Source organism: Pseudochaenichthys georgianus, chromosome 7, assembly GCF_902827115.2.
Source record: "Pseudochaenichthys georgianus chromosome 7, fPseGeo1.2, whole genome shotgun sequence".
NCBI classification, from domain to species: Eukaryota; Metazoa; Chordata; class Actinopteri; order Perciformes; family Channichthyidae; genus Pseudochaenichthys; species Pseudochaenichthys georgianus.
Genome location: NC_047509.1, coordinates 41,854,285 through 41,877,236, shown reverse-complemented (window position 1 = coordinate 41,877,236; position 22,952 = coordinate 41,854,285). Strand labels below are relative to the sequence as shown.

The 22,952-nt window shown below is 44.3% G+C and overlaps 1 protein-coding gene across 1 annotated transcript; it reads right to left on the bottom strand.

Moving 5' to 3' along the window:
- Nucleotides 1–6,769: 6,769 nt before the first annotated feature.
- LOC117449011 (probable G-protein coupled receptor 173) lies at nucleotides 6,770–14,781 on the bottom strand. The gene is made up of 2 exons (XM_034086328.2): nucleotides 13,953–14,781; nucleotides 6,770–11,102 (listed from the first exon to the last, which is right to left on the bottom strand). Exon 2 carries the CDS (start codon nucleotides 10,908–10,910, stop codon nucleotides 9,729–9,731), a length of 1,182 nt encoding a protein of 393 aa, XP_033942219.1. The 5' UTR covers nucleotides 10,911–11,102; nucleotides 13,953–14,781; the 3' UTR covers nucleotides 6,770–9,728.
- Nucleotides 14,782–22,952: the final 8,171 nt, after the last annotated feature.

The window sequence follows — 22,952 nt, the reverse complement described above, 5'->3', positions numbered from 1 at the left end:
TCTACGTTTAGAGTATGCCACTCAGGAAGTTCGCCAGGCGCTGAAGCAAATTCTCATTGAATTACATTGGGAAAGAGACTTCTGTAAATCTTCTAATGTTTTTTTGAGGTAAATCAACGTTCCAGTATGAACACTTGAATAGCCATTATTTAAATCATTAAATCCTAAAAGCCGAAAAGCGTTTGGGAGGCGGGGGGTAAGGACAACTAGTGCGGGGAGGACTAAACCATTTTCCTCCTTTTGAGGGGTGAGAGGGGCCCCACATAGCTTTCATCATTTGTTGTTGGATACAGAATTCAGTAATTCAACCGATTATATTGAGTTAGTTTCATTTGAGTAATGACACTATCCAGGCTTACTAAAAAAAAAGTGCAAACAAACTTTGAATTCCATGTCTTTCAAGGGCCCTCCCCCCATCTGGGCCCTGGGTAGTCAGTCCCACTTGTCCCCCCACTAGGACCCCCCTGCCCCCTCCAAAATGATAGCTGTTGATGATGACGCCATGTCTCTGCTATGCAGCACAACCCCTGTGACCAGGGGCGCCGTAAGGGGGTGAAAAGTTAGGACGATTCTAAGGGCCCGTGACTGACAGGGGCCCCAAAATGTTCAGAACATTAAGAAAAAAAATGTAAGTAACCTTTCATCAATCCTCAATAATTAACATTAATAGAACGTTATATTGATAAATTACTCACTAAACTTACTATTCATTTAACTTATTTTCTTCCAAAAGTTAATTACCCAAAGCCTCTGTACACCCCCTTCTATTTACGTGTAATGGTTTGGTCCTGCCTCCAAACGAGGTGCGGCACCGGGCTGAAGTCGAATAGTCCATTTAGCTTAGGAACCTTCCTAAAGGAGTGAAATGACCCCGGAAGTCCCTCAGTGGCAGCCATGATAAGTGCCGTTCGAATTCTCTAGAATGATGAGAATGATAGAAAAGGAGGTTTCAAACTTCCTTTATAACCTCCTTTAGCTTAGGAACCACTGGACCTCCCTATCCGACAGGAGAAGAGAAAATGCTGCCCCACAATGCCTTGCAGCCGCAGCATTTGCCGTCACTCAACAGTCGGCCGTTCACGGAAACAACCGATTATGACCGAGAAATGATATCATGAAAGTTACGGTGCTTATTAAGCATTTTAAAACGTAGGTGGTAAGTTGCCAAAGTGCTTTGTTTTGAACGTTCATCAGTATTATAATCAAAAAGAGAAATATGAACGTTAGTTTTTACTGAAATGATCAAATAAAGTCAACATTTCACAGTCTTCACTGAGCTGTGTGGGGTTTGTTCAACTTTTAAAAGATGTTTGAATGGTGATATACACAGTGATAGATGTTAAGGACTAACGTAATAAATACATTTGTATTGATTTTAAGATCTTTAGTTCATCTTTAGTTCATACGTATTGGGATCATTGGTATTAATGTGGACCGGAGGGAGAGGGTGACGAGCATAAGTTTCACTTTCCTTTTTTATTTCAATTCCAACTTTGGTCATGAAGAATATGTTTCTCTGTTGTCCACGTTCATAAAGCAAAGCAACAGCATCAGAGCACGGTGCAGAGTCTCTTGATGAGTTTACAGTAGTCCCTCGGTCACTCAGAGGTCAAGGAATAGACGATAGGGTTAGAACTTAGGAGCTGATTTTTAAACTATCCGACTGCAGCCCGGCACTTGCAGAGAGTGAAAGCATGTGAGGAGGGATGCTAGTACTTAGCCTACATATGTGTGTTGTACCATGTTTCAACGACCAACAAAGTCAGGCTCTAAGAAAAGAAGAGAAAGGAAAGAAAGACAAGAGACAGGGATTAAAGGGCAACAGTATGTCACCCAGTTTTTCACAAGAAAAGGTGGGTGTGGTCCATGAGTGGTGGAAATTAGTCTGTTTGCTAATGTTTTTTTGTTTACTAAGCTGACATTAAGTACTGTTAATATCTTTACAGAAAATGCACTGCTCTTCACTGCTCTTTTAGCTGACATTTAAAGGTATGGTAGGTAATTCACTTCAGAAGCAATTTTTGTTATATTCCATGGAATGCTCTTAACATCCCGATAGCAATGAATATATTGAATGCTTTGACAATAAATACATACAAAAAATTCATCTGTGGAAGCCGTGGCGCTGTAAAAAGCACGACCAATCATCTGAGCCGGCCCAGCTAAAATAACTGGATGGCCTACCTACCTGCCTGCCATTGGTCATGTGCGCGTTTGTGTGTGTTGGAGGAGGGGCTCTGTAAGGAACTCTGAAAGAAGGGGCAGATTTTTTTCGGTTGTGTAATTTCAAATTCTAGCGCACTCGAGCTGGTTTCTCCATTCTTACCTACCTACCTACCTTTAATAAATGCAGGCACATTTTTAGCACCTATTCATATTAAATCAGTTGTCCCTCCCCCTGGTGCCAGGGCCAACAGATCCATCTTTAAGCTCAGCAGCCCTGTCCCCCCATAAGGCTGAACCTGAATCAGCTTTTCTCCAAACTGAAGGAGGTGAGCAGCATTGTGTTGAATAACACATATCTGAAGGGAGACTAGAATACAATATATATATATATATATATATTATATATATATATATATATATAAAACAAAAAGCTAACATCTAATTTAAATTATACATTTCAAACACAGTATTTTCCCACATAGCCAATGATCTATATAAAACTAAAAACTGCTTTTAGTCTATTTAGGATGATGGACAGTTTGAAGCATTGAGTGATCAGTCTGTAAACAAAATGTTAATCACCGACATTTTGGCTATGATATTAATACTAATGTTATTATATTAAAGCAGGGGTGGGGAACCTCCGGCCCCCGGGCCATATACGGACCGCTAGACCATTTGGTACGGCCCTCGAGGTAATTTATAAACAAAGTGGCCTGTGCCTGGTGGTGGGGCCCAATGTGATATATTTTCATGGGGCCCAAAATCCCTGGCGGCGCCCCTGCCTGTGACAGTTGCATGTAGACAAGTCACGCAAATATTACGTAAACCTAATAAACCTATATTTAAAATTGTTAAAAGTTAGACTTATCTAATTTACCAATCTTATCTAACTAGCTAAACTAGTTATACATATGTTTATTATTTACTGTCGTTTCGGGTCACTCATTCACTGGATCAGCGAGCTGCATGAGACACAGACGGGCTGTCAGGAGAGGGAGAGAGGAAAAGAGAGGCTCCGTTTATTATTCCCTTGTTGGTATCCAAAGTTACTGTACACTTCTGAATAATGTAACTAGAGTCTAGTCTGTCAAAGGGACAATCTAGTCATTTTTTCGCGCAATGTTAGTAACTGTGATTACTGAATTTATAACAGCAACGTGTTTCATTATTCCGTTACCGACAAATGTAATGTGATTACAGTAACTTTGTAACTTTGTAACTTTGTAATGCGTTACACCCAACACTGGACCTTTCTGATAGGGCCGTGGGTGTAAATCCAGCCAACATTTCAGATATTACGTCATTTCGGACGCACATCTGGATCAGCTCTGTTGTACCCCTGTTCTTAGAGATGCGGGGAGGAAAAGAGAGAGGGTTTATTTTCTAAAACTTGTGAGTTCCCTGACACACCGTGGACACATACATATGATTAAAAGACATACACAAGTGCATTTTGCATGATAGGAAACCTTTAAAGTGTTATCCAAGCTGGTGAAGGTGCAGCTAGTCTGAAGTACTTTGTAGACTGCAGGGTAGCTGGTGGATTTACTCCAGGTGGAACTAAAGTCTGATTCAACACTTCATAGATTTCACATCACTCATCCACATCTGTAAAGTAACTAAAGGTATTAAATACATGTAGTGGAGTAGAAGTACACCATGTACCTCTGAACTGTAATAGAGTAGAAGTACACAGTAGCATAACATAGAAATACAAAGTACAAGTATCTCAACATTGTACTTCAGTACAGTACTTGAATACGTGTACTTAGTTACTTCCCACATCTGATATGACTTCAAGTCATGTGATCATTTCTTAGTATTTGATGCTCCAACCTGCATGCCTCAGGAAAGGCACAGCTTTGGCAACACGCTTTGGAGAAAGCAAATGGGAGGCTGAAACATCTGCAGCATCTTCATCATCATCTTCATCATCTAGCATGCAAGAAGAGGAACTAGAGGACAGTGAAGGAGACACTGAGGAGGACTGCACTTATTCACACCACGCTTCGTGTGGGGTGAGTACCAAACGCCGTCTCCTGGTACTCCTCTGCTAACTCACTAAAGAGGTTATGTGCACCCTGCCTATCATATATTGTTGAGATATAGCATCATAGGTGAGTTTCAAAGCACGATGGCCATTGAAAGCAAGTTGAGCTGTCATCTGTGGAGCAAGCATCAAGTGTCCGTTGGTATTACATTAGTGTTGAGAGAAGAATCTCAGAGACAGAACACCTGGACCGATAATGAACAGCAGAGTGGAACAGTACATGTATGCTTGGTTAAAAGCAATATACCATCACAACCAGGAATGATTGGAAGCACTGACATGATCATTTCAAAGGAAATTTATTATTTTTACAAAGTCATCAATTTCCAGAGACATGCGTTATAGCTCAACCATTTAAAAAGAAAAAGGACCTGCAGTCCATGATGCTGAGTCAGAGGACCCCCTCGTGCATCCTTCAAACCTTTTGCTTTGTGTCAGCTGTTTGCCTTCCGGATTCACTGACATTACATTCTTCTTTTAACCTTTGACATTTAATGGTATACCCTAAGGTTTAAATTAAACTTTTCCCAAATAATTCATGAACCGGCTCCCTTTCTGAGACAGGGCAACATTTGGAGTGTTCCCCACAGAAACGCTGTGTAACGCAGCTGTGATTCCTGTTGGTGTGTTTCTGTTGCTGTGCGGGTTCAAACAGTTCCACGGCAGAACATCCACACACTGACTTCCAATGTGAGTCTGACTCTGGCTGCTGCGGCCCGGCCACATCCACGTCCACACAGCATTCACACCAAATTCTGTTTTAAATGGAACGACTGGGTTCAACTTGTCTGGACTTCTTTAAACAGACGCTGCCTTGGCCTCTGCGTCAGCTAGCTGCCCTGCTAGCTGCCCTGCTAGCTGCACTGCTAGCTGCCCTGCTAGCTGCACTGCTAGCTGCACTGCTAGCTGCCCTGCTAGCTGCACTGCTAGCTGCACTGCTAGCTGCCCTGCTAGCTGCACTGCTAGCTGCCCTGCTAGCTGCACTGCTAGCTGCCCTGCTAGCTGCCCTGCTAGCTGCACTGCTAGCTGCACTGCCTGTGGTTTGTTTTGTATGCCTGTTTTGTCAATCATTTATATTGGTTTTTGTTGAGGGGCGACATGCTCCAAACTAAAGTGTGACAATAACACAAAGGCTGTCAGATGATCATCAGACTGATGCAGGTGCTCCCAGGCACGATGGAGGGAACAGCCAGGCGGTGTTTAGCCTGTCCGTCTGCCAACAACCTGTCACTTTCCAAGCTGCCAAGAGTTACCAGAGGTGGGAAGCAACTAAGTACATTTACTCATACTGTTCTTAAGTACAATTTTGAGATACTTGTACTTTACTATTTTCATGTTATGCTACTGTGTACTTTTACTCCTCTACAGTTCAGAGGTAAATGGTGTACTTCTCCTCCACTACATGTATTTAATCCCTTTAGTTACTTCACAGATGTGGATGAATGATGTGAAATCTAATCAAGTGTTGAATCAGACTTTAGTTCCACCTGGAGTGAATCCACCAGCTACCCTGCAGTCTACAAAGTACTTCAGACTAGCTGCACCTTCACCAGCTACCCTGCAGTCTACAAAGTACTTCAGACTAGCTGCACCTTCACCAGCTTTGAGAACACTTTCATGATCAATCATTATAAAACACATCATATATATTATTCTGAAATGGACCAATCTGCAGAATAAGTACTTTTGATGCTAATACCTTTGTGCTTTCACTTGAGGAACATTTTGAATGCAGGACTTGTCCTTGTAACAGAGTATTCCTACACTCTGGTACTTCTACTTTTACTCAGGTACAAGATCTGAGTACTTGTCCCACCTCTGGAGGTCACTGTTAGCACATCTCACCATTAGCAGTGCTGATGGCGGTGACCAAGCAGAACCTTCTGTGTTACCTTTAAAGAGAAGAACACTTTGTTAGTGCTGATCTGACGTCATAGAGAAAGTGCCAGGAGGTTGTACAGTTCTTGGTTGTTAATATTATTGGTGGTTTAAGATGCTTTCTTTTAATTCACTCTTCAATGAAACATTCACAAAGAGACCAGTGTATGCAGTCACATTTGGCCTGTCACATGTATGTGATTTATGTCAAGCTTCTTTCCTTCATTATCTCTGAATATATACAAAAAATGATATTAAGTTAATAATTGATTTATGACATAAGGGACTTAAAGTCAACTTCACTGCTTTTAAAACAAAAGCTGATCCCTTGGAGAAGGCCCACGTGAAGAATACTAAAGAAGCTTTAGCAGGAATGATGTCGTTGAAATGCAAAATGTATCTGGTCAGTGTTCCCTCTCAGTTCTTCTTCCATTCATGTAACCATCACCTGACACACACAATCATTCCTGCCAATAGAAACACACACACACACACACACAACAACACACACACACAACACACACACACACACACACACACACACACACACACACACACACACACACGCACACACACACACACACACACACACACACACACACACACACACACACACACACACACACACACACACACACACACACACACACACACACACACACACACCACACACACACACACACACACCTGGTGATCGGGAACTGTTCTGTTGCATTTCAGAGTTGATTAGCTGTCATTATAATACACACTAACAATACAGAGGTCACTGTACATTTACAAAAGACAGTCTGCCCGAGGCAACTCAAGAAGCTTCGTCTCAGAAAGGAAAACAGACAGACGCAATGTTTTTACTTCATTCAACAAAATCCCACAGAAATCCGGAGTAGGGTCACTCAGATCGTCAGTCTGCCCCCCCGCGCCGCCACGGTCTGAAGGGGAGAGCAACGCGTCTCCTGATGTCTCCGGTGTGCACAGTGTCCTGCCCCCTCCTGATTGTAGTGCAGACAGAGGAGACACATGTGTCTACTCTTTGTTCCATCGGTGTGACATGTTTCTAATGGAGTAAGGCCATCATTCAGAACAGATAAACGGAAGATAAGCGTTTCTCTGCAGCATGCTGTCGTTGGGGCTGTAAGGTGTGCCACGGCAGAGAACAAGGGGCACCTCAAACCCCTGATACAATATTCCCTCAATCTTAAGTCATGTTTCCAGACATTCTCTGTGCCCTGCCCCCCCCCTTCCATCTCTACCCATCATTTCAGAAAGAAACAGGAACAAAGCACATTTATCCATTTTTAGATTTGTAATCAAATAAAGCAGACGTCTCTTCTGCTGCACCCTCTACCTCCAGTCCTGTGAGGTGATGAAGAAGTATGCTTAATGAGGCTTTGGCCCAGACGCATCTTGTAGTCTTATGAGCTAATAAATGTATGTTGGCTGTGAGCGGTGTGGTTTTAGTGTTACTAAAGAACCACACTTAAAAGGTCACTTTAGTTGACCTGCGTTCTTTCTAGTGGCTTCTTACCTCAGGTCCGCGGACCTCTGTCCTCACGTGTGTCATCAAAGTTTCTATTGTTTGGTGTTTTACTTAATTTGTATGAAGTAACTATAAATTCAGACTTCATTTCATAATGTTGACTCTAAAAAGTAAGTATATGACATTTCTAGGATTGAGTGCCTTCCCATAACCAGTCCTAGCTGGACGTGCAGCACCCATTGGTGGCTGCTCTGAATGGGTGAAGCAGCAACACCAATGTGTGTGATAGAGCCTGCTGTAATGCCAAAAGATGAATATTGGCTAGCTAGACTATATGTGAACAGGGAGAGTCCATATGGTGTTTAGGCCCCGCCCCTTTCTTGCTGCTGCCTGGAGGCTCTGATATCTACCGTGTTTGAAACAGAACACGATGAGAGCTATGCAGGGACCAGAGCTAGCTGCAGCTCAGGACCTCATTGAGCTGCTCTCAGGTGTGCCAGGTGGAAAGGATGTGTCCTCGAGGGGTATCATAAAGAAATCAGTGTATTCCTGCTGTCTGTTCTCTCTCCTCCTCCTCCCAGTGCAGCTCCTTTCTCTCTGACTGATAATAATAATAATAACAATAATAATTGTTCCTGAATCTTTTGCATTTAGTTCAGTGTTTTGGAACTTCACACGTTCATGTGATGGGCTTAGAACACCGTCTACACACAGTCGATCAGCGTACAGAACATGTTGCAGGACCAGCATGGCAATGAAGACATGGCCGCACTCTTCTGATACTAGTACTGAGTGGCGAGTAACCGCTTAAGCCCTCCTTCAGAGGAGACGTGACAGAGACAAACAAGAACACAAGCGTTGCCATGGACACAAAGTTATTATGAAGTAAAAATGAATTTCAATCCAATGGTCCACAATACAGACATGTACATACATTCACAGGTGAATCCCATGCTTCAGAAACAAGCTGTTCTGATAAACTAGGCGCATTAAGACATCGGAGCCGAGGGACTGCTGCCGGACCCCAGCGCGCTCAGCTCGGCCCGGTCTACCGGACCCCAGCGCGCTCAGCGCGGCCCGGTCTACCGGACCCCAGCGCGCTCAGCTCGGCCCGGTCTACCGGACCCCAGCGCGCTCAGCTCGGCCCGGTCTACCGGACCCCAGCGCGGCCCGGTCTACCGGACCCAAAGGTACTGTGTTGTTTATAACGAATCTGCTCCGGGCTGAGAGAAGCCTTTTATGCAGCTGGGCGCGGTGCTCACACTTCAACAAGCTGCTGTTCGTGTTGGATCACTTTCTCTCTCTTGACTCAAAGTCATGCACAGATCTAAATCATAATAATGTGTATCAGAAGGAAGATGTGTCAGTTTGTGTTTGTTAATTCAATTAGTGACACCTTGATAAGTCATAGCGTGGATGACGTCTGTCTTCATCAGTCAGGAAGTGAACACATTCTCCTGTCTGAGCTGGTGTTCCTGTCACTCATGTGTGCCTCAGCGTCCTGTTCAGTAGAGCTTTCATAGAAGTATTAATAACTCATTACAATGGTGACATCAGGTAACCCATGTCCCGCCCTCTGACTCCGTGAGGCGGACTCCAGGAGCGCAGCGATCGCCCTGCTTTGAAATGATTTTATTTTCCTTAAATGACTATTTTCTGGCCAGAATGTGACATAATGTTCTGATATGAACGTTCCTCTTCACTGTCCCTATACAAAAGGCTTTGCTTACTACTCCAGCACGGAAGTGACATTTTAATGGAAGTACAAACATTTATTCTTTATTATCTTTGTCCCCCGTAGGAATCTCCCTATCCTTTGAATCAACCCGAGATGTTTCTAATTGGCTATTCTTTTTGAAGCAGCGTGAGTAATTTGTTGGGTGTGTGTCTGGCTTGGTTTCCATAACGACTGCATTATCACTTGCATGTTTTCTTATTAAAGTACCGTGTCTCTTATAATCAAAGTCAGAGTCTGACTCCGTGTATGAGGTGGTTTGGAGAGAAAAGGGTTGGGCGAATGAAATGCATGCTAACCATTCCAGTGTTATCAGCACACGTACTAGTTTGCACCCACTGCTTAAAAATAGCTTCTGTTGTTTAAATGCGGCGACAGACAGTTCAAGCAAACACTCAACACTGTTGGCTGCCACACGGTCACATGACACAATAAGGCTCTCGTGGCACATGAGGTTTAGTCCTGCAGCGGGCTGGCAGGTGGGAAAGGAGCCCTTTCTTCAAGTCTTTGTTGAGGAAGAAACAGACAATAGGGTTGACCCCGGCTTGAGCGAAGCTCATCCACACGGTGGTGGAGAGGTACCGGTGTGGTATCGTACAGGCCTTCACAAACACCCGCCAGTAGCAAGCCACTATGTATGGTGACCAGAGCACCAGGAACAGCAGGGTGATCACATAGAACATCCTGCCAAGTTGCTTCTCCACTTTGAATTCATCCATGCCCAGCAGGCGCCGGTTCTGGTTGTGCAAGTTCTGTCGGATACCCAGCAGGGTCGGCGGCATCGGCCCCCTCCCAAAGCCTGCAATCCAGTTGGCTGCGGCTTGGCCAGTAGCCCCCGGCCCATGGAAGGTCCAGTTCTGACTGATGGCCGGCACCATCTGGACCGGCTTCATCTTGCGGTGCTTATATTCAAAGAGGAGCAACTTCATGTAGACAACATGTGTGGCTAGAATGAGCACAGCCAGCATTAGCATGAAACCTAGCGTGTCGTTAGCCTTAAAGTAGCGATGCTCAAATATGCACTGGTCCTCCTCGCGAATAAATTTGTATGTGCCCACATCGAAAACTGGTGGGAACGCCATTGCCACGGACAGTGTCCACACCATGCACACCACTGCCACACACGTCCAGAATGTCATGCGTTTGGAGTAAAAGCGGTGGTGCGCAATGGCCATGTAGCGCGTCACACTGATGCAGAACAGCATGAACGCGGCGTGGAAGCAGAAGAGCACCGCCATGAAGGCCACCACCTTGCAGCTCAGCACGCTGTAGGTCCAGGCCGAGCCGTTCTTTATAGACACCAGCACAAAGGGGAAGCAGATGGCAGAGCGAATGGTGTCTGCCAGGCACAGGTCCAGCAGGAAGTAGTAAGGTGCTTTGTGCAGGGCCCGGTCCCGCAGGACGAGCAGAGACACCACCAGGTTGCCCAGCAGGCTGATGCAGATGATCAGCCCGAGCAGCACCAGCTTAATATAGGTAGATACGGCCGAGGAGGGGCTTTCCGCTACCATGCCCCCTGCGGTAGCCACCACTGCTATTGGCCCAGCAGGCCCTTCACTGCTCTCGTTCCCATTCGCCATCGCGATTGCCCCTCCACCCATACCAGCTTTTCTACACACTCCAAAGCCGCCGCTCCCACACGGCCTCCTCCTTCTACTAATGGTTCCTGCGTCCTCGTGGTTGCTCTTTTTCCGCGGTTCACACGGAACACCTCGATCCACATGGCCCCATTTCAAGCAGGATCCCTCTGACGGTGTATGTTATCCTCTCACCCCCTGGTCCACTGCAGGCGCCTGGAACAAAAGGACAGACACAGAATTAGGAGTTTGGATGAATCTCTTTTACATGTGTCTGTGGAGTCATCTATGTAGTGCCACAGAATCACTTTTTATCATTTGTTAAGTCAAAGAAAGGTTGCTGTTTATGTAAATGACTTCTTAAGCTATAATGAGGCAAATTATTACAATTTAAATAACATCATTTTTGGTGCCTAGGGGTGTTTTCAAAACTCTTAAAGTTTGCGGTTAAAACTATCGATGAAACTTTGACGTGGACCAGCCGCCATATCAGGAAGATCATTTGTGATGTCAACCAGACGGATTGGGAAGATGCTGAGAGCCAGCAGGAGGCCGAGGGGAACTGTCACCTGGTGGTGAGCAGAACTGGCCCGTCCTCTCCAGGACCTCGGTGAGCAGACTGAAGGCCAACACCAACCCATAAGCTGGTCTCATCTCAATGCACTTTGTTTTTAGTGTCAATCCAATGCAGACAAGTGAGCACATGGTATTCAGAGCAACCTGCATGCATACTCATGCGTACTGCAAGTGACTGGGTGTTAGGAGTTTTCATGATACATCTGAAAGAAATAAAGGGTTATGTTAAGTATATTAGTTTATTTAAGAGCAAGTTGATCAAGTGAAATATTGCAACCCCACGAAAAGACACTTCAGTGACATTTGTGTGTTTGTCCCTTTTCAAGAGAGCTGTAACGCAGTTTCAGTCTTCTAATGTTCATAATACATAACATGTTGAACATGAACAGAGACTATCTGAACATTATTATTTATTTTTTTTGTTCGTTATTATTATTTTTTTTGGTACTTTGTTGTAATTATTAATCTGAGTGAAAAAAAGAAAAAAAGAGAATATATTATATATTATTGTTATATTTTTTTGTTTCTGACATGTTCAATAAATTGACTAAACTAAACTATAATGAGTTACTGTGTACCATGTGACTCCAGAGAGATACATAATGATAACAGAGTCAGTGGAATAGGACCTGCTGTAAGGCCAGTCAGTCCTCATACTGTACTTATTTTACAAACATGTAATAATCCCATAATTAGGACAGATTAGACACCGTAGAAACGTTAGGATTAACTCTGAAACATGCTCAGTGGTATCCTTAGAATATATTGGGAGGTCATGTATATGTTTCCAGTCAAATATGGCCTGTTATATATTTATTCATATAAATAAATATATAAATAAATAAATATATATATGTATTGAGAGAGAGAGAGAGAGATATCTCTGTTTTCCAGCCTGAGTCTATTTAATTTATTGTTTTGGTTGTGTGTGATTTAATACATTTTTTACAATTTAATTTATTTGTTTATTTATTATATATCATTTATATATTTGAATATCATTTCACATTTTATTTGCAATGTTGAATGTTCAGTAACAAATGTCTGTTTGAAAGGATGTACTTGAATCATTATGAGCATTATCATTATGTCAGTGGGCTATCATAGAGGGTCTCGTGCCGACAATATTATCATTTATCGCAATCATTTCCAGAAAAATGTATCGTCCAACAAAGTGAATGATCGCGACAGGCCTAGGCCGGTGTCCATGGTTTGAGTCTGTGTGGCATTGTTTGGGACGACCTAATTCAAATAGCACCCACCCAGTAAAACACCCCCACTCCACCTCTGCTCACGCGCTGCTGTGCCTGCAGATCACCCATTCACACACAAAAGAGACCAAAGCAAATAAAGGGGATGTCAGTTTGGCCGTTTCAAGATAGAAGCCTCTGAAAATGTTTCTATGAATTATTTATGTATCTATTTGGTTATCTGTCGGCACAGTCCAAGAACAGTCTAATATCAGCTGTTTGTGGACATGAGAGGAGCCTTTGACAACATTGTATTACGAATATAAGCAAAAAGGAAAAGCCTTAATGTGGCATCCTTGTAGCCTCGACGTGCTGATAGCTTAGTTTATCCTGAAAAGAAAGATGTAGCTTGATTATGCCTTTCAGGGTTGAGGTTATACATGCATTATTACGCAAGAATACAAGGCAAACAAAACATGTAAAAAAGGGCTTAAAGGAGAGTGAACACACGAAGTGATGAATGTAAATCAGAGGGTGATAACAAAAGAGATGTAGGGATGACATGTGGTTCATTCATTGACTTTCATACTGTTTTCATCAGGTTCTGTTTGAGTTGCAGTGCTCACGGCTCCACAGGCTGGGGGTCTGGGGGGGCTGAGTCTGAAGGAGGGGCTTTGCAGAGCTGAGAGTTGGTTGGCGGCGGAGGGCAGAGTCACTGTCAGGAACTGGGTAGCAACAGCAGCCCCATACCTCTGGCTCAATGTCGGTGGGAGGAGGCGACAGAGCCCAGTGGAGGAGATGGAGACAGAGCTGGTCTCTGACAGAGGGGCCCAGCATCAGGCCCCTCACATGTAGGAGTGGGGGGCCAGTGCCAGTCCAGTGCCAGTCCAGCATTTAGGAGCCAGGCTGCTCTAAACCACACACCACATGATCTGTGTCTAACAGGGGAGGTGGGGGGAGCTGGGTTCTCCGGGCCACATTACACCAAATGATATGAAATCACTTGCTTGTCCCAGTGCTGAGCGAGCCAGTGAAAAGCCTGTATTATTTATCATCAACACAGCAGTGTCACACTGCAGTGTCACACTGCACGCTGCTGTGAGACATGCATCAAACATTAGCTTAGCTCTGCATAATGCCCCCCCTCAATAGATGACAGCCCTGTAGAGGCTGGCAGACAAAGGCTGTGTCCCAGAGAGTCCCAGTCTGGGCCTGCAGAGACACACTCATGGCAGCAGAGCAGGCAGCAGACCTGGGATCTGTAGGCAGCACAAAATGGTGTTCATGTTGTGGTCCTTACCTGCTGGGCCGCTGGTCCTCCACTCTGTGGCGGGCAGGCCGTGATGCAGTCCACGATGCAGTCCACATGAACCGTTAGGCTGCTCCACACATCATACACAGAGGTAAATCACCTGCTGAGCTGACAGCTGTGTCAACGGTCCAGATCTTCCTAAAGGGTGTTAAGGGAAGCCTGTTGAGGACTCCCTTTATAAAACAAAGTGCTTAAAGAACACAAAGCTGTTTCCTCTTTTTTATCGTGCATGTCATGTCTCCGTTTTTCCACAGCTCGTGCCGGTCGACGGTAAATCCACAGTGAGAGGCAGCACAGGGTGGTGATCCAGTGAGGGCTGCTCCTTTATCCAGTATAATTAACATTAATGAATATAAATACTGCAGGTGGTAGGATCCTATTGTGGCATGAGTAAGCTGATGTTCTGTTGGAGCTGCCGGCAGCAGACGCCCTGTGGAGCCTCTGCTGCTCCCGGTGTCCGAGAGCCTGTCGATCCCTGCCGCAGGTCCCTCGCATGAATCGGGTCCGAACCCTCAGTCTGCTGTTCAGGAAATCCGTCAGTATGCAGTAACAACTCGATGGCTCAGAACAGATTCTGTTCGCTAGCTAACGTATTGAGTAGAGAAAGCCCGGAGCGGGCAGGGCTGCGGGATGACACCGAGGCCGGTCCTCATTCTGTCCCGCAGCCCGTCAACGGCCAGCGGGGAGACACTGTGCGGAGAGCCGGGGGACGCCTGCTGCTCGGTGTCACTGCAGCTCAATGTGCCGCTTTGTACCGGAGCAGAGAGGGAGCGATGGGCCGGGAATAAGAGCAGCATCCAACCGCCAGGAAAGGGAACTGCTGGTATCGGGAATGATTTTAATCCCGTCTGAATGCTCAATGGTCAGGGGCGGCCCCACGCTTTTTGGGTATGTGGGCGGACTCTCACCACCAGAGCCCAAAACCTGATTTAAGAAACATCATGCATACTTTAAACTTCGAACAAAAATTTATCCTTTTAAAAGTGGGTTTTCTTGAACCATAAATATAAATATAATTCAACTGAAAATCCAACATTAAAAATGGAGTATCTCTCAATCCTATTGAGAGTCAAAAGTTCCAGACATCTGTTTAATTGAAGTATTTTTAAAGAAATGATTAGTCAACAAGCTGCGCAGTCCTGATGATGATGATGAGGATGATGATGGTGATGATGGTGATGATGATGATGATGATGATGATGATGATGATGATGATGATGATGATGATGATGATGTGAGCGTTGTGTTGACTAATGCAACACATCCTCACTCCCAGGTCGGCCTATGTTGACGTTATGTCAAGTCCCCTGCCGGCTTTTTCCAACGCAAGGGGGGGGCCTTAGCGTCCATTTTCAACGCAAGGGGGGGGCCCTTAGCGTCCATTTTCAGCTTTCCGGGATGTCCATGTGCTTCTATGGACGCTCATGGAAGCACGGCATTCGTTTGTGTCAACTGCCCTTAAAGGCAATGAAGACACTACACTACCCAGAATCCCCAGCTATCGTTTGGACTACACCATGTGCTCTGTTTGACAAACCCCGTGATAGTCCTCAAGCTCTGTGATTGGAGAGTGTGCTCCGAGGGTTACCGAGCCTCGAACAGCATTTGAAATGGGATGGAACCACGGCAGACTGTTCAAAACTGGATTTGAACGGGTCCACCGCGTCCCCCCCTCCCCCACCCCGTCCCCAGAACTACACATGCTGGCTATTCTGTTTCGCAACATGTTCTCTATGGCACGTATCTACTGGGAGTTGTAGTTTTAAAAGACGTTTTCGTATTTCCCATAATAAGAAGTTGCCAGTATTAAACTGTGTACATCCCTGGAGTTTAGGGGACAGGAAACACTCACATTTAAAACATATAATTAATAAATGGGTGGAAATTACTGGTGCCCATAATGGGCAGTATTAATTATATACCCACACGCCAGCTAAGGTCAGAAGAGCTTTATTTAACAGCTGGACTTATGTTTGTGACCCCTCCTGTTGTTAATTGATAACATTACATTACATTACATTAATTGATAAGCCTGAAACATGCACTTGTCAAGGTTCAGAGGCACATTTTGCAAATATGGCAGTAGCCATCGATCAGCTTAAGATAAGATATACTTTATTGATCCCAAGTTGGAACATTTGCGTTACATCAGCATGTGTAACAGTTAAATATGCAGTGGTGTTTTTTGAAATCATTTAGTATAATCACACAAATTCTGTGTTTTATATTCAACAATTCTGTGTTCTTTATTTATTGATTGTTCAATACCTGACAAGGCCGGAGATGAAATATCTGCATACATCATAAGAGTATAATACATTATTATAATATCAGTTAAAATAAGTGCTTCAACATAGTTAACATTGCTGGAAGTATGCACACATATTGATAGATGTCTTGTAATGCACTTGAGGAACCTGCGACCCAAGTTTTTCATTCAGTGCAGAACTACACCATAGTTGTGTAGGCCTATATGATATGTCAATAAACCTTAGAACATCTTGAAATCTTGAACGGGATGTGCAAAATAGTCATTATATACAGTCTTTAATTAACTATAGTAGAGAATAACGAGTAATGAATATACTTTATAGGGATCCTATTAATATCTAATAATAAAAATAATGAAATTCAATAACATGCTTTAACCCACCAGGTGTCTCTTTATATCATCTGTGCACCTTTATGGTGTAAATACTACCAATTGGATCAAATATAAAAGTTAGCCGAATTAGTGTTGATACGGCAAGGAGACGTATTGTGTGAAAAGAAATGTAAGATGTTGTTTAATGGCTGATATATTATGATCCACGTCACGTTTTCAGTTCCTCATGTTTGTCTTCTCATCAGGGCTATAAATACAGAACTACGGCAGATATGTAATATTTAATGCAGCCGACCGTGTATTACAATGCCGTTATGTGATGACTTTGAAAGAGAAAAGCAAGCACACTCGGAATAAGGTATAATTTTATTTTTTTTAAATGTTTTCGGTCTGTTTCCGGTATTTGTTAATGACGATGTGCTGTGAGATGTGAGACTGGAATTGCACAGGGGGAAATAACGTATCTTTAGATGCGGATTTTGTTAAACTAATATGTTTTGCGCTGTGGACCACACACTACATTGACGGGAAGGGGGTAGCAATAAAGATAACACCATTAAACAGTTACACAACATAACAGCAAAATATCGATAGCAGCGTCCTAGCAACCACCTTGGTAACAATGAAAACGTTGGACGCAATTTCCTGAAGTAATCTTCGTAATAACTAGCAAACTAAAGATCATGTACATCCACTGCACACATAATCTGAAATAACAACTCATATTTCTCGCATCAAATGACATCAAAACGCATTTTAATGGCCAAACTAACTTTAAAATAGGCATTTTACACCCAGAATAAAACGAAGTTCGGCCATGTTTTCTTTTTCTGCAGGGAGAAATGATAGCTGGGGATTCTGGGTAGTGTAGTGTCTTCTGCCATCCTTTACTCCGAAAAAAGATTTGTTTCTCCGAATCGAAGGGGAAAAATACAAAAGCATTGCACACAATTTAAACCAATCAATGTTGTGTAATTAACAAGGATAATCTGGTGTTTTTTAGTCGATGAGTAGTGCAGATATCACTGTAAAATCAATCGTCAGTAAGGGGAATATTTACTTCCGGGTGTACAATTCTCCGCTATCCAATGAGAATGGACGCTCACATTGCCTTTAAGGGCAGTCGACACAAACGAATGCCGTGCTTCCATGAGCGTCCATAGAAGCACATGGACATCCCGGAAAGCTGAAAATGGACGCTAAGGCCCCCCCCCTTGCGTTGAAAATGGACGCTAAGGCCCCCCCCCTTGCGTTGAAAATGGACGCTAAGGCCCCCCCCCTTGCGTTGGAAAAAGCCGGCAGGGGACTTGACATAACGTCAACATAGGCCGACCTGGGAGTGAGGATGTGTTGACTAATGAGGCCGCTGCAGTGCACTGGTCCATGTGTTCTGATGGCCTGCAGGCTGACTGGTCTGGGGTCAGCAGAGTCACAGGAACATGCGGCCTCGGTGAGGACATGAAGAGCTTCACAGTGCGGCCTGGATCACTGCCCTCCTCTCCGCAGTGTTTGTGTGCCTGAACAGATGTGTGCTCTGCGGGAAGCTGTTCACTGTAAAACCTCTACCTCACTAACCATGGAGCTAATGTGTCCTGCACATCACTTACATCACTGGTTGGAGCACACGTAATGGGAAAGAAACCTTTTGGGAAGATTAAATACAATTATGTGTTTTCGATTAATTCAGATGAGCAATATTCGAATCATTCATTGCCATGGACCATAACAAGGGATTGAATGAACACTAAAACATGAGATCACTGTGAAACCAACTAATCAGATGGATTTAAAACATCTTTACAGAGACCTCAACCATAATATCCTGGGACAAGATATTGTACTTGAAATGGGGGTGACCTGATCTCTAACTAATCCATACAACTCCCACTCCAGCTCAGGAGGTCTGTCCCTCCAGGGGTCAGAAAGCCTCCCCTTTCTCAGACAGAAACAGGAAATGCCGTACATTTTCTTAACAACGGTTTTAAATCAGCATCTCTCATACAAAAAATAAATCATGATAACCAAAATAAAATGACGTTTCTCTTTTGTAAACTTATTTTTGTTTTAAAATCGGATGTTTATAAGCTACTTGTTTTTTTGCAACACACTTTAAATATACACAACTTTATAACAAAATGCACCCTTTCTAGACTAAACACAAACAAAATGATCCTGAGTAAAAAATAATATCTGAGATAAAATGAAGTCGTTAATGTCGATAATGACGATGTTTATTGTTTATCTTGTTAGGAGCAGTTTGCCAGTAAATGTGGTGGTATACCCCCCAAACATGTTTGGACCTCGGTATTTAGGAAATCCTGGATACGGCCCTGGTAACAGTGTGTTTCATGACGGACAGAAACAGCGTTGGGTTGTTCAGGTAGAGCAGCAGGTGTAGTCCGGACCGGTGCAGACTCTCTGTTGGAGGACTTGATAACTCACTCCCACTTGTTGGATTGGAACAGCACTTAACGTGGCGTACCCTCCTTGCAAACAGGGGGAAGTGTGTAGGGTGTAGGGGGCGGTTTGGAACTGGGCCTGAGTCTCACTGGGAACACTTTGCCTTGTAAGACTCGACCAAGAGCTACTGAACCGGACTACACATACCCATAGGGCCACAGGAGCAGGACCTCTTCTGAATCTGTAACCTGAACACAGACGCAGCCCCCCCACACGACTACCATACTGCGACTCCTGTGTTCTGTGGTTTATGAATATTTTTCAGGGATGCTCGGATCGATTGGCCCCGATCGATATCGGCCAATACTCACTCTCTGCCGATCGATCGGTGCTCTCTAAAAATGCCGATCGCGAGAGTCGATCGCATGACGTAAAATGATAACGTAAAATACATGACACTTTTCTCTCTGCGCGGCAAAACAAGCTCGCCAAAATGGCTTCACCAGTCTGGCAGTATTTTAAGGTGTAGCGGTATGCAACGTGTGTGAAGCAGAAATCCTGCAGCTCCACCCGCTGTGACAGACGGGTGGACGGGGGAGCAACACACACACTAAGAGTTAGACCTAAACACACTTAGCTATTTTATCTACCTCTGGAAAAAGCTAAACTAGCTATATATTTATTCTTCACTGTCGGGTCACTCATTACTGGATCAGTGAGCTGCATGCAGGGCCGGCCCTAGACTTTTGGGAGCCCTAAGCGAACTTTGGCTTGGGGGCCCCGCCGCACGTTCTCACTACACACAACATGCAACCAACTGTTGTCTTATGATGTTAGCATAAGCACACATATTGTATAAATAACCATGTAAACACCGTGGACCTCACCTCCTCTAGGGGGGTCCGGGGGCATGCTCGCCCGGGAAGATTTTTTTGAGAGCAAAATGAAGAGATCTACGGATACATCTCTCAACACCCATATGAAACAGAACTGTAAACAGATTTTTCTTTATGGATATTTTACAAATCACTCCTTAAACTGTATTCTTGTTTTGTCATATAGTATTTCATAGGGATGCTCCGATCGCCAATTTCGGGGCCGATCGCCGATCGCCGGAATCAGTATCGGCCGATACCGATCGCTGATCCGATCGAGTGGGCGGGGCCTAAATGGAAGATTTAAAAATCACTTTAAATCTTCCATTTAAAGTGATGTTTAAACTCAGTTAATGGGGCTCATTCACTGGAGCTTCCACAAACAACCATCAACGTAATTATTATATTCAAATGATGTACATTATTCAAGTTTACATTCACTTTGGATAATAACATGGGAGAAATGAGCAGAAGCGCTCTCTTTTCCTCTCTCCCTCTCTCTCTCCCCCTCTCTCCCCCTCTCTCTCTCTCTCTCTCTCCTGACTGCGTGTCAGTATCTCATGCAGCTCACTGATCCAGTAATAAGTGACTCGACAGTGACGAATAAATATATTTATAATAACTAGTTTAGCTTGTTCCAGAGGTAGATAAAATAGCTAAGTGTGTTAGGTCTAACTCTTGTGTGTTTCGTTCCGCTTACCGGTCCGGCGGGCGGAGCTGCAGGATTTCTGCTTCACACACACGTTGCATTCCGCTATTTTACTGTCTTTTTCGGACACCTTAAAATAATGCTAGACCGGTGAAGCCATTTTGGCGAGCTTGTTTTGCCGCACACAGAGAAAAGTGTCATGTATTTTACGTCATGCGATCGGCTCTCGCGATCGGCATGTTTAGAGAGCACCGATCGATCGGGAGAGAGTGAGTATCGGCCGATCTCGATCGGTGACCGATCGATCGGAGCATCCCTAGTTAACTGTTAACTGTTTTTCATGTATTCTCTCTGGCTGTCCATCTCATAATGTTCACATAGAAACTAGCTGTCAATAGGAATATCATTCAGAAGAATTATCATTTCTTGCAAAAATCTGTCACAAAAAGAGGTTGCACATTTAAATTCAGGTGTTGTTATGGCAACGTCAGTGGCCAAACAGCCACATTTACTGCTGCAAATACGTTCAAACATGCTGTTGACACGCAGTGGCAACTATACCACCATTTCAGCTGACATTTTCTCAGAAATGCTGTCACATAACATCCATATATTTCAGTGCTAGGTTGATGCTTAGCTAAGCTAACTATGAAACACTTTAACTGACAGGACTCAGGATCAACTGTGTACTGTAAGGTAGCTTCTAGCTTCATGTCGAACAGTAAGTCAACATTTTCCAGAGAGCTTTCTTTGAAATCATCAGGTAACGCTAAAAAACATTACATTTAGATTGTATGACAAAGTGTTTATTTAATATATCTGGCTAGCTATAGCTACTTGCTAACGGTTTAGCTTACCCCTTTCAAAGTAACGTCAACGTAGCTGTAATTTATGCTTTGCTTACATGTTCCCATAACTTGGAAGTTTACTACATTTACATACCTTGTTCACCTGGCTCAAGTGGTGGCTCTGGGTTGTTGTGTGAGCCACCACTTGAGATGGTCGTCTTGTTTAAGAAAACATTTCTTATGTCCATCTTCAAAACTCTGAGTCCGACTGACAGTTTATTTTAATCTAGGATTGAGTGCCTTCCCATAACCAGTCCTAGCTGGACGTGCAGCACCCATTGGTGGCTGCTCTGAATGGGTGAAGCAGCAACACCAATGTGTTGATAGAGCCTGCTGTAATGCCAAAAGATGAATATTGGCTAGCTAGACTATATGTGAACAGGGAGAGTCCATATGGTGTTTAGGCCCCGCCCCTTTCTTGCTGCTGCCTGGAGGCTCTGATATCTACCGTGTTTGAAACAGAACACGATGAGAGCTATGCAGGGACCAGAGCTAGCTGCAGCTCAGGACCTCATTGAGCTGCTCTCAGGTGTGCCAGGTGGAAAGGATGTGTCCTCGAGGGGTATCATAAAGAAATCAGTGTATTCCTGCTGTCTGTTCTCTCTCCTCCTCCTCCCAGTGCAGCTCCTTTCTCTCTGACTGATAATAATAATAATAACAATAATAATTGTTCCTGAATCTTTTGCATTTAGTTCAGTGTTTTGGAACTTCACACGTTCATGTGATGGGCTTAGAACACCGTCTACACACAGTCGATCAGCGTACAGAACATGTTGCAGGACCAGCATGGCAATGAAGACATGGCCGCACTCTTCTGATACTAGTACTGAGTGGCGAGTAACCGCTTAAGCCCTCCTTCAGAGGAGACGTGACAGAGACAAACAAGAACACAAGCGTTGCCATGGACACAAAGTTATTATGAAGTAAAAATGAATTTCAATCCAATGGTCCACAATACAGACATGTACATACATTCACAGGTGAATCCCATGCTTCAGAAACAAGCTGTTCTGATAAACTAGGCGCATTAAGACATCGGAGCCGAGGGACTGCTGCCGGACCCCAGCGCGCTCAGCTCGGCCCGGTCTACCGGACCCCAGCGCGCTCAGCGCGGCCCGGTCTACCGGACCCCAGCGCGCTCAGCTCGGCCCGGTCTACCGGACCCCAGCGCGCTCAGCTCGGCCCGGTCTACCGGACCCCAGCGCGGCCCGGTCTACCGGACCCAAAGGTACTGTGTTGTTTATAACGAATCTGCTCCGGGCTGAGAGAAGCCTTTTATGCAGCTGGGCGCGGTGCTCACACTTCAACAAGCTGCTGTTCGTGTTGGATCACTTTCTCTCTCTTGACTCAAAGTCATGCACAGATCTAAATCATAATAATGTGTATCAGAAGGAAGATGTGTCAGTTTGTGTTGTTAATTCAATTAGTGACACCTTGATAAGTCATAGCGTGGATGACGTCTGTCTTCATCAGTCAGGAAGTGAACACATTCTCCTGTCTGAGCTGGTGTTCCTGTCACTCATGTGTGCCTCAGCGTCCTGTTCAGTAGAGCTTTCATAGAAGTATTAATAACTCATTACAATGGTGACATCAGGTAACCCATGTCCCGCC

Coding starts and splice junctions, on each gene's coding strand:
- LOC117449011 (XM_034086328.2), bottom strand. CDS start 10,910: ATGGGTGGAGGGGCAATCGCGATGGCGAATGGGAACGAGAGCAGTGAA.